We start from the raw sequence: 13804 nt of genomic DNA, 5'->3' as shown, positions 1-13804 counted from the left end.
AAATTTGTATTAACCCACCAGTATCTCCTGAATTTCAGTGATGTGCTAGGTACTGCATTGAAGAAAAGCAAGGCATTACTTTGGCTCTCAATTAGTTTACCATCGAGAATGAGGGAAAAGGCAAATGCATACTAACTACAGTAAGAGCAAAATATAAGTGACCACACTCCTACAAAAAAGCGCTGTGGAAGTTCCCGAGGGTGAGAGGTCACATCCAGTTGGGGGGGATGGGGAATGCTTTCCATGGGGGAGGCATGTGAGATGGACAGGCCTTGGAAGAAGGTTCCGCCAAGCAGAGCTGGAGGGGGACTGTGTACCAGGGAGAGAGTGCAGCACAGATATCTCAGAGGCTGTAACACGGGGAGTGACTTTAGTTCACATCAAGGAGCCTGGCTTGACTCTGCCTAGGCTCTCGAGGGAAAGAAAGCAGATGAGAGCCATCCTGAAGAAAGCCGGGCATGGAAGCTGAAGAGTTTGCTTTCGATGTTGCGGGTAGTGAGTATCTATTACAGATTTCGAACAACAGCATGTCACGATGAAAGCTCCTGAGCTCAGCGGTGCGGCGTTACTTAAGAACCACTGTAGAGCTGGGTTTCCCCTTCACCACTAATAGATTTACAGCCAAGAAGTGGCTCCCGGGCAGAGACTACATTAACCAGCCTCCCCTGCAGGGTTAGGAGTGAGCACGTGACTAGATTCTTTCCAGTGAATTGTGAGCACAAGTGATGCTGCGTCTAACTTCCAGGCTCCAACACCACCCCACACCCCCACCATCTTTCCCCCTTTTTCCGGGGGCCGTAGTGGCAGTGACAGGAGTGACTGGGGAGGGCACATACTGAAGATGTATGGAGGAGACACTGCCACTTGGGTTCCCGAATGCCTGAGTGGAGGAGACCACTGTTGACCCCGCACCTCCCTACTCTGGATTGTTAAGAGACAAAGGCAGAAAATTCTCCTTCTTCTAGCCAAGGGTTCGCCATATGTGGCCCCCTGACCAGCAGCTTCAGCATCACCTGGGGACCTGTTCGAAATGCAAATTCTTAGGCCCCACCCAGATTTACTGAATCAGAAACTCTGGGGGTGGGCCCACCATCTCTTTTAACAAGCCCTCCGGGTGATTCTGCCTGTGCAAATCTGAGCTTTAAACCACTGTAAACCATTTAAACCACTTAAACCATTAAACCATTCAGCTTTAAACCACTGAATGTGTGTGGGGGAGGTCTCCTTGTTTTAGCAGTTTACCTGCCCTGACCAATACAAATCTTAGTGATCATTAATATTTATTCAAAATATACACACTTCCTTAGCTACTGAATGGTTATGGGTAGAGGGGCAGAAACGTCTCCTCTGGTTTTGCTATTTGTGCCCTCCTCTAGGAGTTACAAAACGACAAAACATTAAGACATTCATGGAGAAATCTTTTCAATTAAAAGCACAATATACTTGGTGAGGTCTCTACCTGATGGCAAATTTAGACTTTCATTGCACAAGATGCCTTCCATTCATGATAAGCCTGTCTCACAATGCAAAAAACTCCCAAACTGAGGAAACATTACATGCACTGGGCTTGTTATAGCCATGTTTACATTGCTTTGTTTTATGTGTAACCCCATATGTCACTATTTCACTTCTCTATCTCAGCCAGGCTACCACCTTCAGCCGACTTTCTCATAAAGGTTCTTCAAAGAACATAAATTCCCAGGTCACTTCTTTAAAAACTGCAAAGGCAACAGAACTGGACATATCAAAGGTCATTTGCTTTCAAATCTGATGTGGTTTTCCTACATAGAAGTGAGATTTAAAAACATGAACCCCAAGACAACGAACAACAAGCAATGCCCTCAGGGTTGGGCTATTTTTTGCTGTCTTACCTTTTTCCTTTCTTTAACATCATAGAGGGCAATGCTGGCAAACAGAGGCTCAATTTCAATCTCAAACCTGTCAGAGAAAGAGAGAAAAACATATAGTTTTAACTTAGATAATTCTGAATTTTCTGAAAGTGCCTGGATATATAATCTGGTTAAAAATGTAAGTTGTTTTCAGAAGTATTTGGGTAGCTCTATGCATGTGAGAATCACACTGGAATGTTAATGGAGAAATATGGGAGGTTCATGGAAAATTCCTAATCATTTGAGATCATGGTGGATGGTACGTTCTCCCCAAAAGTGCTTGCTGGTGACCCTGCAACAGAGAGCGGGTGGAACAGATCCTTGGTCTGATCCAGTACGGCGCTTCTTACCATTGTAGCTGCTGTGTTCTCAGAGGATTGAGTCTCTGTCTTAGCTAAAGGTCTTGTTTACAGTTTAGAGATTACTGCTAGACTAGAAAGCTCTATTATTCAATTTTAAGGGCTGGGGCTTTTCAGCTAGTACAAAAAAAAAAGTTCAGTTGCTTTTCTTTAGGTTAGGTTATGATGTGTGTGAATATCTGGCCCTTCCTAACTCCACTGCCAGGGTAGCTGCTGACCTGGGGTGGAGGGAGGGGATTGAGCGCTGCTGATAAGCACTGAGGTGTGTGGATCCAATGAGAGCTGGAAATACGGCCCTGATTGCCAACTCCCCCAGAAATGGTGGGTTTGAAGAGAGGGCATCCCCAAAGCATAATCCTGCCACACGTTATAGGATGCACATGGAGCAGAGATGTTCACCTTTCAAATTTCCCAGGTTAACGATCCATGATACTGCCGCTAAGAGCCCTAGTAATCAGGGCCTGGATCACTGTTATGGCAGAAGTCAGGTAAATTAGGTCAAATTTTGTTTGAAGGCATATGTGAGAGGATGGCCTTATCACTGGATAGCTTTGTCTAAAAAGAGGACTTTTGAAGAAGAATATTTGGGCAGAGGTAACCACAGACAAGAGTGAGTCGGTCAAATGGCACTTTTGGAAATGAGGCAGTAAGGCATGATGGCAAAGGAGGGCACTGAGTCAGACAGACCTGGGCTCTGTTCCCTCTCCCACTGCCTGCTAACTCTGGGATCTTAATCAGGTTACTTACTTTTCCCAGTTGCATTTATTTATCTGTAACATGATGAAAGGACATCTGCTCTTCCCATTTCCTAGGACTGTTGTAAGCATTGTGAAAGATAATGTGTGTGAACATGCTTTATAAACAATGTCAAGGAACACCATTATCCACAGTAGCCAAAAGGTGGAAGCAAACTCAGGTGTCCATCAAGGGATGAATGGATCAATAGAATGTGGTATAGGCATACAATGGCATATTATTCAGTCTTGAAAAGAAAGGAAATTCTGACACATCCTACCATATGGAAAAATGTTGAAGACACTGTATAAGTGAAATAAACCAGTCACAAAAGGACACGCGTTATATAATTCCACTTTTATGAGGGAATGGTGGGAGAGAGAAATTGGAATTATTGTTTAGTGGGTACAAAATTCCAATTTGGGAAGGTGAAAAGAGTTCTGGAGATGGATGGTGGTGATAGGTGTACACCAGTGTGAATGTACTTAATGCCACTGAAACACCACTCAAAATGGTTGTGATGGCAAATTTTACATTATGCATATTTCACCACAAATAAAATTTAACATTATCATTAAATTTTTACTGTTCATATTTAAACATTCTAGGTTTACCTATAAGAACTTGCTTTCTTTTATCCAGTTTATTTAAAGTAGTGAAAGACAGGATGATCTCTTTGGTTCATCTCCCCTATTGCAGGCATATGTTGGTATGAATACTATTTAAGATACTGGTGGAGTAGGTCAAGTATACGTTGAGCAAACACTGCGATTCTACTTAATTTCTGCTTTGGCAGTTTGGGGGGAAAATAACTAGAAACTACACTTCACAATTTTCATCAAGAGAAATCCAAGTGACTCAATTTGTTTTTTTAATAATATTACATGACTATCTTAGTGACCATGTGTTCCCACCTGTGAGAAGAGCTACCATTTATTTATGGAAAACATCTAGGAGACTTAGTGTCATGCATCACAGGGAAGAATTCCTCCAATCCCAAAGGGCATAGTTGCTGTGTCGGATGAGCTTCCTGTGGTGGGTGGATGAGTGCCTCAGACAATAGGGTGGATTTCCTGAACAATGAATGCAGAGGGGGACCGATCAGCCACTTCCACTCAGTCCTCCTGCTGAAGGGCTAGGAGGTTCCCCCTTCCGGGTCAGCTCGCAAGGGCTAGAGTTTGCCTTTCTGTACCCGTTGCTTGATACAGAGCTCGCTTATTGGGCCCTCATCTCCGTGTACAAGACAAAACGTCCGAACTCCTCCCCCCATCCTACTGGTAAAACTGGCTTAAGGAGGGTGTTACAACATCAAGAGATCTCCACACCTGTGTAAGCAGTCATGCTGGCTTGTGTTCTGAGCAGAGAATTCGGGAGGCTCCGCAACAGAACCAGAAATTTCTGGTACATAGGAACTTTGAGATCTGGTCTCACTACTTCATTTACAAGAACTCAAAATCCCAGAGACGTCCCCAGGGCTGAAACATAGTCCTGAATCCAGAATCCAAAGGCTCTAATTGCAAACCAGGTGCTGCCTAAGGGGTCCATGAATTGACGTCAAGAGATGGACGACCTTCCTAATAGGGTATGAAAAAATGGTATGCTTATGAACTTTTGCCTTGGTAGAGCATTCACAACTTAATATCTTCAAAAGAGCCTATGGGGCTTCCCTGGTGGCGCGGGGGCTTCCCTGGTGGCGCGGTGGTTGAGAGTCCGCCTGCCGATGCAGGGAACACGGGTTTGTGCCCCGGTCCGGGAAGATCCCACATGCCGCGGAGCGGCTGGGCCCGTGGGCCGTGGCCGCTGGGCCTGCGCGTCCGGAGCCTGTCTCCGCAGCGGGAGAGGCCACAGCAGTGAGAGGCCCGCGTGCCGCAAAAAAAAAAAAAAAAAAAAGAGCCTATGAAGAAGTGGAAGAACTAATTCTCTAAAGCAGCAGTCTGCAAAGAGGAAAGGGAGGCAGGCAAGCACTCCAGGGGGTAGGCAAGACAATCCACTGGAATGCAGGAAGAAAATACTATCATTTATTTTTATTTATTGAGTGCATCCTTCAAAATGCCTCATTTATGTATGTTTTATAATATATATAATATTTAATAAACAAGTACAAAATGAATACACACATGCAGAGGATGTGTGACTTCTAAATACAATCCAAAAATATGGAAACAATTGCTTTAAAGCAAATGCGGCCCATGAGATGAATCCAGATTTCAGACATGTTCTTTTGGAAATGTGTGGTACTTAAGAAGGAAGTGAGAAAATAGTTAAGAAGTCAGGAAATTATGCAGAAAAATCTGGATTTCTAGCTTCTCTTAAAAAAAAAATCAGACAATTGACCAAAATGGGCTTGTTTACTTGGATGGCAAGAATTGGCCCTAGCTAGTAGTGGGTGCCCCGTTGAGATAGTTTGCTGCAGTCCCCACTACTCTATATTGTCCACTGGCACTGAGACTGAATTTTAGTTGCATTTTTCATTGTGTTTTAACAGTGGTGTGCTGGTAAATGTTTAACAAACAAGCCTCTAAAAAAAAAAAAAAAGGCTCTAATTTGTAGCATTTTCTGAGTTCAGTGTTGTAAATATTTCCACCATTTCACCATGGCCAATTTCAAGCTACCAACGTGACTTCACTGAATAAAGAGTTGGGAAGAGAAGTATGCAATCAGCTCTCAGGAGTTAGAGTGGACTCCAGCACGCCAGTGACTTTTACTGTTATTTTTCTTAATGTAGGCCACTTCACTCAATTAATTACCTACGTGCCTAACCTTAGTGTTTTGCCTTCCCTGTCATAGAAGAATGACTGTCAAAGGCTTGGCAGGATTAGAATCTGGGACTAGCTGACTTCAAACTCTGCTCTTTCTACTACCTCACAGGGCACTGTTAAAAGTGTGTTGGGGGTCCTCCCCGATTCAAGCTCTGAGGGTAAAGACACAGTCTGTATTTGAAAGGCAAGACACACCTCAATGTAGTGATTAGTGTCTGCTCATACTTACTTCAGGGTCAGCAACTTGACCAATATTCTGTTGCCCAGATGTTCCTTAGGACAGTCTGGTACCGGACGTATTTCCACAGCATCCTCCTATTGTTAATCACATTGTAAAAGAAATCAGTAGTGAATTCCCATGAAGAGTTCCAGTTGAAGTTAACTCCGGGAAGGGAAGGCTGCTAGCCACCATGCAAGACAGCTTGCATTTGCTTTATTTCTAATTGCAGAATAACACATTGACTTTTACAAGACAGTTTATTATCCAACCCCTATGCTTCAAAGTCAGCATTTACAGCAAACATTTTCTCCTTTCAGAAAGCCAAGCATTTAAGACAAAGAGACCGAGGGAGGAAGGAAGGAAATGTGAACATGGATGTGGCTTAGTAACATCCACCAGATGGCAATGCAAAATCTTACACCTATTGTTGACTTTTTTTTTTGGCCGGTTCTAAGGACACAGAATATTTCTCCTGCCAAAGGCTTTACTAGTAAATATGTGAGTTTCAGATTTGAGATCTGAGTCAGAACAGTTCACCTGAGGCTATAAACCATTAAAACTATAATACAGTGTCTTTCTCGGTTTACTGTTTTCTTAAACAGATGACAGAGATTTGGGGTTGAATTTGTAGGTTCTAAATAGACATGTCCAGCTAGAACTTGCTAAAGTTCTAAGTATAGAGAAGCTTAGTAATGACAAATTTAAGAGATACGTCTATTTTACTACATAGAGACCAAGGGACTTAAAGGGAAGTATCAAGTTCCTGTTGTAACTTTTAACATTCAAATGTGAACTATCACAGTATCTTAAGTATAGTCATGCATGCAAAGATCAACAGTACCAGTTTCCTTGAGAACTTTAATTCTTGCTCTTGTAGTAAGCTATACAAACTCTGATGAGTGGTCTGCAGCTCACAAGGGTACAACGAATAGAGCCATGTCTAATTGTATTTTCCTGGGCTATAAATGATATCCCAAATACCCCACAACAACCAGAAGAATTTTTAAATTCTGTTCTGATGCCTACACTGAGCTGAAGTTGAGAGACTTCAGCTCAGTGTAGGCATCAGAACAGAATTTTCAGGGTGATCAGAACAGACACATCTGAAAGGGAAGGGGCCCCTTATTGGAAAACAACCTCACCGTAAAGACAGTCCTGGGTTTCCAAGACCCCCTTTGGTCTGGATTCAGAACTTTGGGATCCTTTTTAAAAAGCTTTTCACTTGGAAAATTGTAAACATATACAAAGGTAGAGAGAAGAACGTAACAAACCACATTTACCTATCACCTAGCTTTAACAATTTCGACTCATGGGCAACTTGGTTTCATCTATACTCCCTCTTACTACCTTACTACCCCATTCAGTGTTGGAAGCTTAGAAGCAAGGCCCCACCTATCATATATTTTCATCTGTGAATATTTCAGTACAGATCTCTAAAAGATAAGGACTTTTTAAGAACACGTACCATAATACTATTATTACTTTTTAAAAATTAAAAATAATTTCCTATTGTCACGAAATACGTAGTCAGTTCCAAACTTCCCCAGCTGTCTCAGGTTTTTTTACAGTTAGTTTGTTAATTCAGGTTCCAAACAAAGTCTACATATTCATATGTTTCCTAACTCTAATCTATATGAATTTCTTGCACCTTTACAGTTATCTGAAATGAGAATGAATTGCCAATAAAGCAGAAGAGGAAATGTGAAGTTGTACTGGATACCCGTTGTTTTCCTCTTCCTGGGAGGAAACAGATAGATATTTACAACGAGAGAGAGAAAAAGAGAGAGAGGGAGAAAGGCAGAGAGAGAGAGAGAGAGAGAGAGAGATCGTAAGAGAGAAAGGGATAATATGAGAGATGATGCTCTTCCATCAGCTGACCCAAGGATCCTGAGGCCAACTCTACATCTGCCTACTTGTGATTTCATTATGTGAGCCAGTAAGTCCCTACCTTTTTTCCAAAATTGGTTTTTACTTGGGTCCCATTACTTGCAACCAAAAGAGTCCAATGCAAACTCCTCTACGACTTGGAGTATAGTGGCACCCTTCTTATTGATCAACACATAGGATGCCTTTTACAGAATCAGAGTGAATCAGGGAAAAAACTCACCTCATAGAAGCTTGGTGGCTGAATTCTACTTTTGCCTCCCCTGTATACTCAATCATAATTTGGATGTAAGCGTTCACCTCTCTTCCAACTTTTTTTCATCGGGAAATAAAGTAATAATAATATAAAATAATTTCACTAATGTGGTGTCAAAAAATTCAGCACTTGTAATCATTTCATGGTAGGCCAGAAAGTTACCCTTTTTTCTACAGGACTTTCTCTGGAGAAAGTACAAGTTACAAGAACAGATGCAATTTCTGTGTGTACAACTCCAACACATTAAAGGGCTGGTATAGAAGCCCTCTAACATTTTAGACTTAGCAATTTCCAAATAACCTATACACAATCACAAAGCATTCCTCTCCATTTAGTATGGCAGGCCCCATTAGGACATCTGCTAGATCATAACTTTTAGTCTCAACTGAGTTTCTGCATTGTTTAAAGACCATAAAACAAAATTCCTTCAAAATAGTCTATGATTCATCCTTGTAATCAAGCCTGGATATCCTCCCATTTAATCTCATGAAGGAGACTTTAATGAGCTGATGTCTCACTGGAAGCCTTCTCCTCACCCTTTAACTGTTTTCTCTCTACTGGTGTCCATTTGGGATCTTTATTACCTTTTGGCACCTCCATCATGGAATTGGGAGGAAGAAGAATGCAAGTGAAGGTCATATCAGTCAGATATAATATTTCTTGACAAATTTGGTAAGAAGTTTTAAAGCTGTAGATGGAAACTGAAAAGTTACAAGATGTGATTGTTTATGTCATCTTTGGATTTCCATTAGGTGTGCTAATATACCAGGTAGCCATATATAGATAAATAAACAGTTAAACATAAAATTTGGAGTTAATGGGTTTGGATTCCCCATTCTATAATTCAATTTACCTGCTGTATCTTGAACAAGTTATTTAACCTCTCTGATTCTTACTTTGTAATCTGAATATGGAGATGATAACACTGCCCACATAATTCATATTTATTTTTAATCTGCCTCATTCAGAAGAGGATTCGAGGCCCCTGACAATTAAAAAAAGGATCTGAGGCCATTGCAAATAAAATAAATAGACGAGAAAACCAAGGTGGTTGGAAAATAAGGATGAGAAAAAAAGAAAGCTGAAGTAAATTCAGGACACCAATAAGTAAGCCACGAGATTTAGTAGAGGTGAACAGAAATTTGACTCCAAGTAACGAATTCTGTGGAGCTGATTACAAGATGTGACAATCTCTAAGCATACACGTTTTCTCAGTGGGAGCATAATTCTTCTTTGTCTGAAGGCTGGAGGGACCATTTTTTTTAGATCCTCTTTGAGGCAGGTGCTGCATGATGAGTAGGTCAATATCCTCAATAATATTTGCACAGTGGACATATCATATCAAATAACTGCTGTTTCCCTTATTGTCTTTTTTTGCTGACCACTAGTAAGCTCATCGAAGGGCAAATAAGCAAACAATTCACAGGGGTGGGGGATTCACAAGGTGTGAGAATGAGGCTCCCTGATGGTTTTGATTGATCCTAAGATCTCATTTCAAATACAAAGAGGCATGGAAGGATGGCATATCTTTTATGCAAAATTTCCCTAAATCTTATTTCTTGCAACTCAGCTTTTAATCAAATTTGGACAGCAAAGATATATGGTGGTAATCCGTTTCTGGCAAGACGCAGAAATGAAGATATTCTGACATGCAGAACGGGAGACTATGAGCCTCTTATAAAGGAGCCTGAACAGGCCTGAATAACGGTCATCTGCCATCCCATCCAAAGTGCCCCCAGGAGCGACCACAGGCAAAGCCTAAATCGAGTTGTTTCAGGTCAGCTCCACTATATAGAGTAGACAATCAAGATCTGGGTGTTCTGTGCATTGGGAACACGGCTATGATTATTTTCGACTGGAATGTTTTCAAAGCAGGTCTCTCTGGTTGTTCACAGAGACCATCCAACAAAAACCAGAAAATCTTAACAAAGCACTAACGAGCATCAAGGATTAAGTAATACATGTATTGATAGATTAGCCGCAAAACACACCTTCAAGTAACTCAATGGTTTGACTGGCTGAGTGGGCTGACTGCATGTAGACCCTTGGAATGTTTTGAGGATTAAATGAGACAGTATCAGTGAAAGTGTTTTGTAAAGCGCTATGAAAATCCTAGTTGTTATTAAGGAACCTCGCCTGTATGATTGATCAATAATTTGTTCTGCTGTTACACAGGCTTGCCTTAGTGAAAAGAACAGCCCAGAAATCACAGAAGTAAGCATCCTGACATTACTATACAGTAATGACAAACAATAATATTTTCCTGGAGGCTCCCTGTGTCTTCACTGAAATTCTCCAGCATAAAGATGGTCACACCCACCTCATCCACTGACGGGTAAAGGGCAAAGAGCTCGGCCTGCCGATTGGTCCTCCGGGCCTCCTCATTCTGCTTCTCAAAGTCCTCGGCACTCACTTGTTGCACGAGGTTTTTCAGCCGCAAATCAGGCTGCAGGCTGCGGAGGTCAAAGTCACAGGCAGTGATGGGGCCTTTCCCAGATACATCGCACAGCACGTTCAAGTGGCAGGGGCCTGCCTGTGAAAAAAGACGTGTCTTGGTGAGAGAGATCGTGGGTCTAAAATGAGAACTAAAGGGTCTGGAATGTCTCAAGACTGCTCCAATGTGAGATTGCAGAGTTGGACCTCAAAGAATTTCTGACAAGAATCACATCATAGCTTCCTGGACTGGGAATCCTAAAATTAAATGTATCCTTCCTGCCTGGAAGCAGGTAATTAACTCATCAGATGTAGATACACCTGTTCTTGAGGAAAAGTTTGAAAACAGTTCTGTATTGCTGTTAGTTTGGGGCATGTTCTTTTCTGGAGATTGGGAGCCAAACCTCTTATGAACCCTACTCATGTCTTGTGCTCAACCAGAACAGAACTGGAATAAGGTGTTTAAAAAAAGCAGAGACTGGACTGGGGAATAAAGGGACCTCATCCTAATCCCAACTCCAGAGCTTGGCTTTCAAAACTGGAAAATGAGACGATCTGTGAGAAGCCTTCCAAATTAAATTTTATATAAACTCCAAAGCTGAATAGTATGTTTCCAAAGACAGAGATGTGGGCATGGGAACACTTTCCTACAGCTGTAGTAACAGTTACAGGAATAAACACCAGGAAAAAAAAAAAAAAGAGTGTTTGCTATTCCAGCAGTATTCACTCAGCTGCAGTGTGTTTGAAAAAAACTGTCTTATTTCAGTCACAAAGTGGCCACTTCATTCCACTATAAATGTCCTGGAAATTGGGAAATGGATACCTAACTACAGACTTGGCAAAAAACATACAATCATAATCAAGAATATGTTGTAAGAATAATAGATGGATCTGTTATAAACACCTGTAAAATTTACAGTAAAATGTTATTCTCAAAGTACTGTTACATGGACATACTACTGTGCAATATCTCCATAATACATATTTTTGGTGACATCTGTCTACCTCATAAAAGTGTTACTCTCCTAGATCATAAATTTTATCTAAACGGAATGTGTTAACAATAATCAGTGGTAATACTTTAATTATTAATACTTTTGTTCATCTTAGAATTTGTAAGATGCTTGGGAAACTGAATTGGATTTCCCAATACTCTTTAAAAGGATGTAAAGATGTAGACAGAGAGACAGATAGATAGCTATTGATGTCTTTATCTATCTTCAGAATTTATTCTAAGGCCACAACTGGACAAGTGAGCAAAGATGTGAGGACAAGAGTACCTCTGGAACTCTGTAATAACAAAATAATAGAAACAACCTAAATGCCCCCCTCAAAAAGAAACTTTTCAGATTAAGAGATTTTGGAACTCTCATACAGTGGAACATTAGGCAGCCATTAAAAAACAGAAAAATGTGCTGCCATTGGAAGAGAAAGATGATCATAGTATATTGTCTTGTTAATAAAAAAGGAAATTATACAATATTGTATATAATATAATTTTTATGAAATATTATGTGTATCATGGATTCACATCATATATATATTTAACTTATGAAATTCAGGCATTTGGCCTCGCAATTCCACTCAATAAGGTGCATAAAAATGATTGAAAAGGGCTTCCCTGGTGGCGCAGCAGTTAAGAATCCGCCTGCCAATGCAGGGGACACAGGTTCGATCCCTGGTCCGGGAAGATCCCACATGTCGCGGAGCAACTAAGCCCGTGTGCCACAACTACTGGGCCTGCGCTCTAGAGCCCGTGAGCCACAACTACTGAGCCCGCGTGCCACAACTACTGAAGCCCGCACGCCTAGAGCCTGTGCTCCACAACAAGAGAAGCCACTGCAATGAGAAGCCCGCGCACCGCAAAGAAGAGTAGCCCCCGCTCACCGCAAATGGAGAAAGCCGGTGCGCAGCAACGAAGACCCAACTCAGACAAAAATAAATAAATTTAAAACAAATGATCGAAAGGGAGGATGTTGCTGGACTGAGCCTCTCTCCATGATGAGTATTAGTCTGATACTTAAAACCACACCTCTCTTGTATAACTTGGCTCTGAAACCCAGCCGATGACTTGAGTGCTGTGTTAGTGTGCTGAAGAAATGAGTGTGCTTTATGGCTGCGCTGGACACTCACCTTCTGAATTTACCCTTTTCTGCTCTGCTCTGTGGTGCTGGGTCTGCAACTCAGCAAATTTCTGCTTTGCTCCTTCTCCCTTTAGGTTCTGCCAACAGGGAGCACTCCAGGGAGACTGGATGGCTGGGGGAGGGAGAAGGGACTGACCCTTTCCTCTCTGCCTGCAGTTTCTCTCACCTTGGTTGTGGCCATTGGTCCTAGTCTTCCATTTCTCTGGCACTTCCAGAACAGCCCTCATCTTACCTTCCTTTGAGGTATCAGCACCAACTGGGCAATTCCTTCTCCCAGGAGGTCTAAGTCCAGACTCCCAGCCCCTGTGAGGTTTCTCCTCTGACGACACCACTGACTAGGCTGCGCCCCCTCCTCAGATATTTGAGTCCTAGCTCTGAGGCCCCTCTTCTGAGCTGCTAGGTTCTGATAACTCCAAGCTCCTCCCACTAGACCCATGGTTCTCAAACATGGTCCTGGGACCAGCAGTATCAGCAACTCCTGGGAAATGCTATTTAGAAATGCAAATTATCGGGCTTTCCTGGTGGCGCAGTGGTTGAGAGTCCGCCTGCCAATGCAGGGGACACGGGTTCGTGCCCCGGTCTGGGAGGATCCCACATGCCGCAGAGCGGCTGGGCCCATGAGCCACGGCTGTTGAGCCTGCACATCCGGAGCCTGTGCTCCGCAGCGGGAGAGGCCACAACAGTGAGAGGCCCATGTACCGAAAAAAAAAAAAAAAAAAAAAAAGAAATGCAAATTCTCAAGCCCCACTCCAGACCCAGTGAATCAGAAACTCTGGAGTGGGGCCCAGCCATCTGTGCTCCGACAAGCCCTTCAGGGGGTTCTGATGAAGCTTAGGTTTGAGAACCACTGCCATAGACCCCAGGCTTAGGGTGGCGCGCTGTTTCTTGTAGTTACAATTTCTGTATGACTTCAATTTTCCTTTTTGGTTCTTGCAGTCCTCCAAAATGTGTTTAACCATTTCCCTATGTTAAATTTCTTCTGTGGAAATACCTAGTGTTTCTTCTGTCTGACTGATACAAGGAACAATTTAGTTGGTCACCTACATGATGAAAGCTGAATGTAGTCAAAATTACCAATGAAAAACCCCTGAAATTTCCCACAGAGGACAGCACACAGATATCCCA

At 42.2% G+C, this 13804-nt stretch overlaps 1 protein-coding gene across 2 annotated transcripts in view; it reads right to left on the bottom strand.

The window, feature by feature from the left end:
• DOCK8 (dedicator of cytokinesis 8) overlaps positions 1-13804 on the bottom strand; it is a 223446-nt gene that overhangs the window by 124778 nt on the left and 84864 nt on the right. For both annotated transcript variants that reach the window (XM_060155013.1, XM_060155015.1), the window contains exons 6-8: positions 10423-10635; positions 5972-6057; positions 1872-1938 (exon numbers count right to left, since the gene is read on the bottom strand). In XM_060155013.1, coding sequence (XP_060010996.1) covers positions 1872-1938; positions 5972-6057; positions 10423-10635 — 366 coding nt within the window. The remainder of the gene's footprint in view (positions 1-1871; positions 1939-5971; positions 6058-10422; positions 10636-13804) is intronic.

Source organism: Lagenorhynchus albirostris, chromosome 7 (genome assembly GCF_949774975.1).
Source record: "Lagenorhynchus albirostris chromosome 7, mLagAlb1.1, whole genome shotgun sequence".
Lineage (NCBI taxonomy): Eukaryota > Metazoa > Chordata > Mammalia > Artiodactyla > Delphinidae > Lagenorhynchus > Lagenorhynchus albirostris.
Note: the sequence above shows the minus strand (reverse complement) of the source record. Positions and strands in the feature narration are given on the sequence as shown.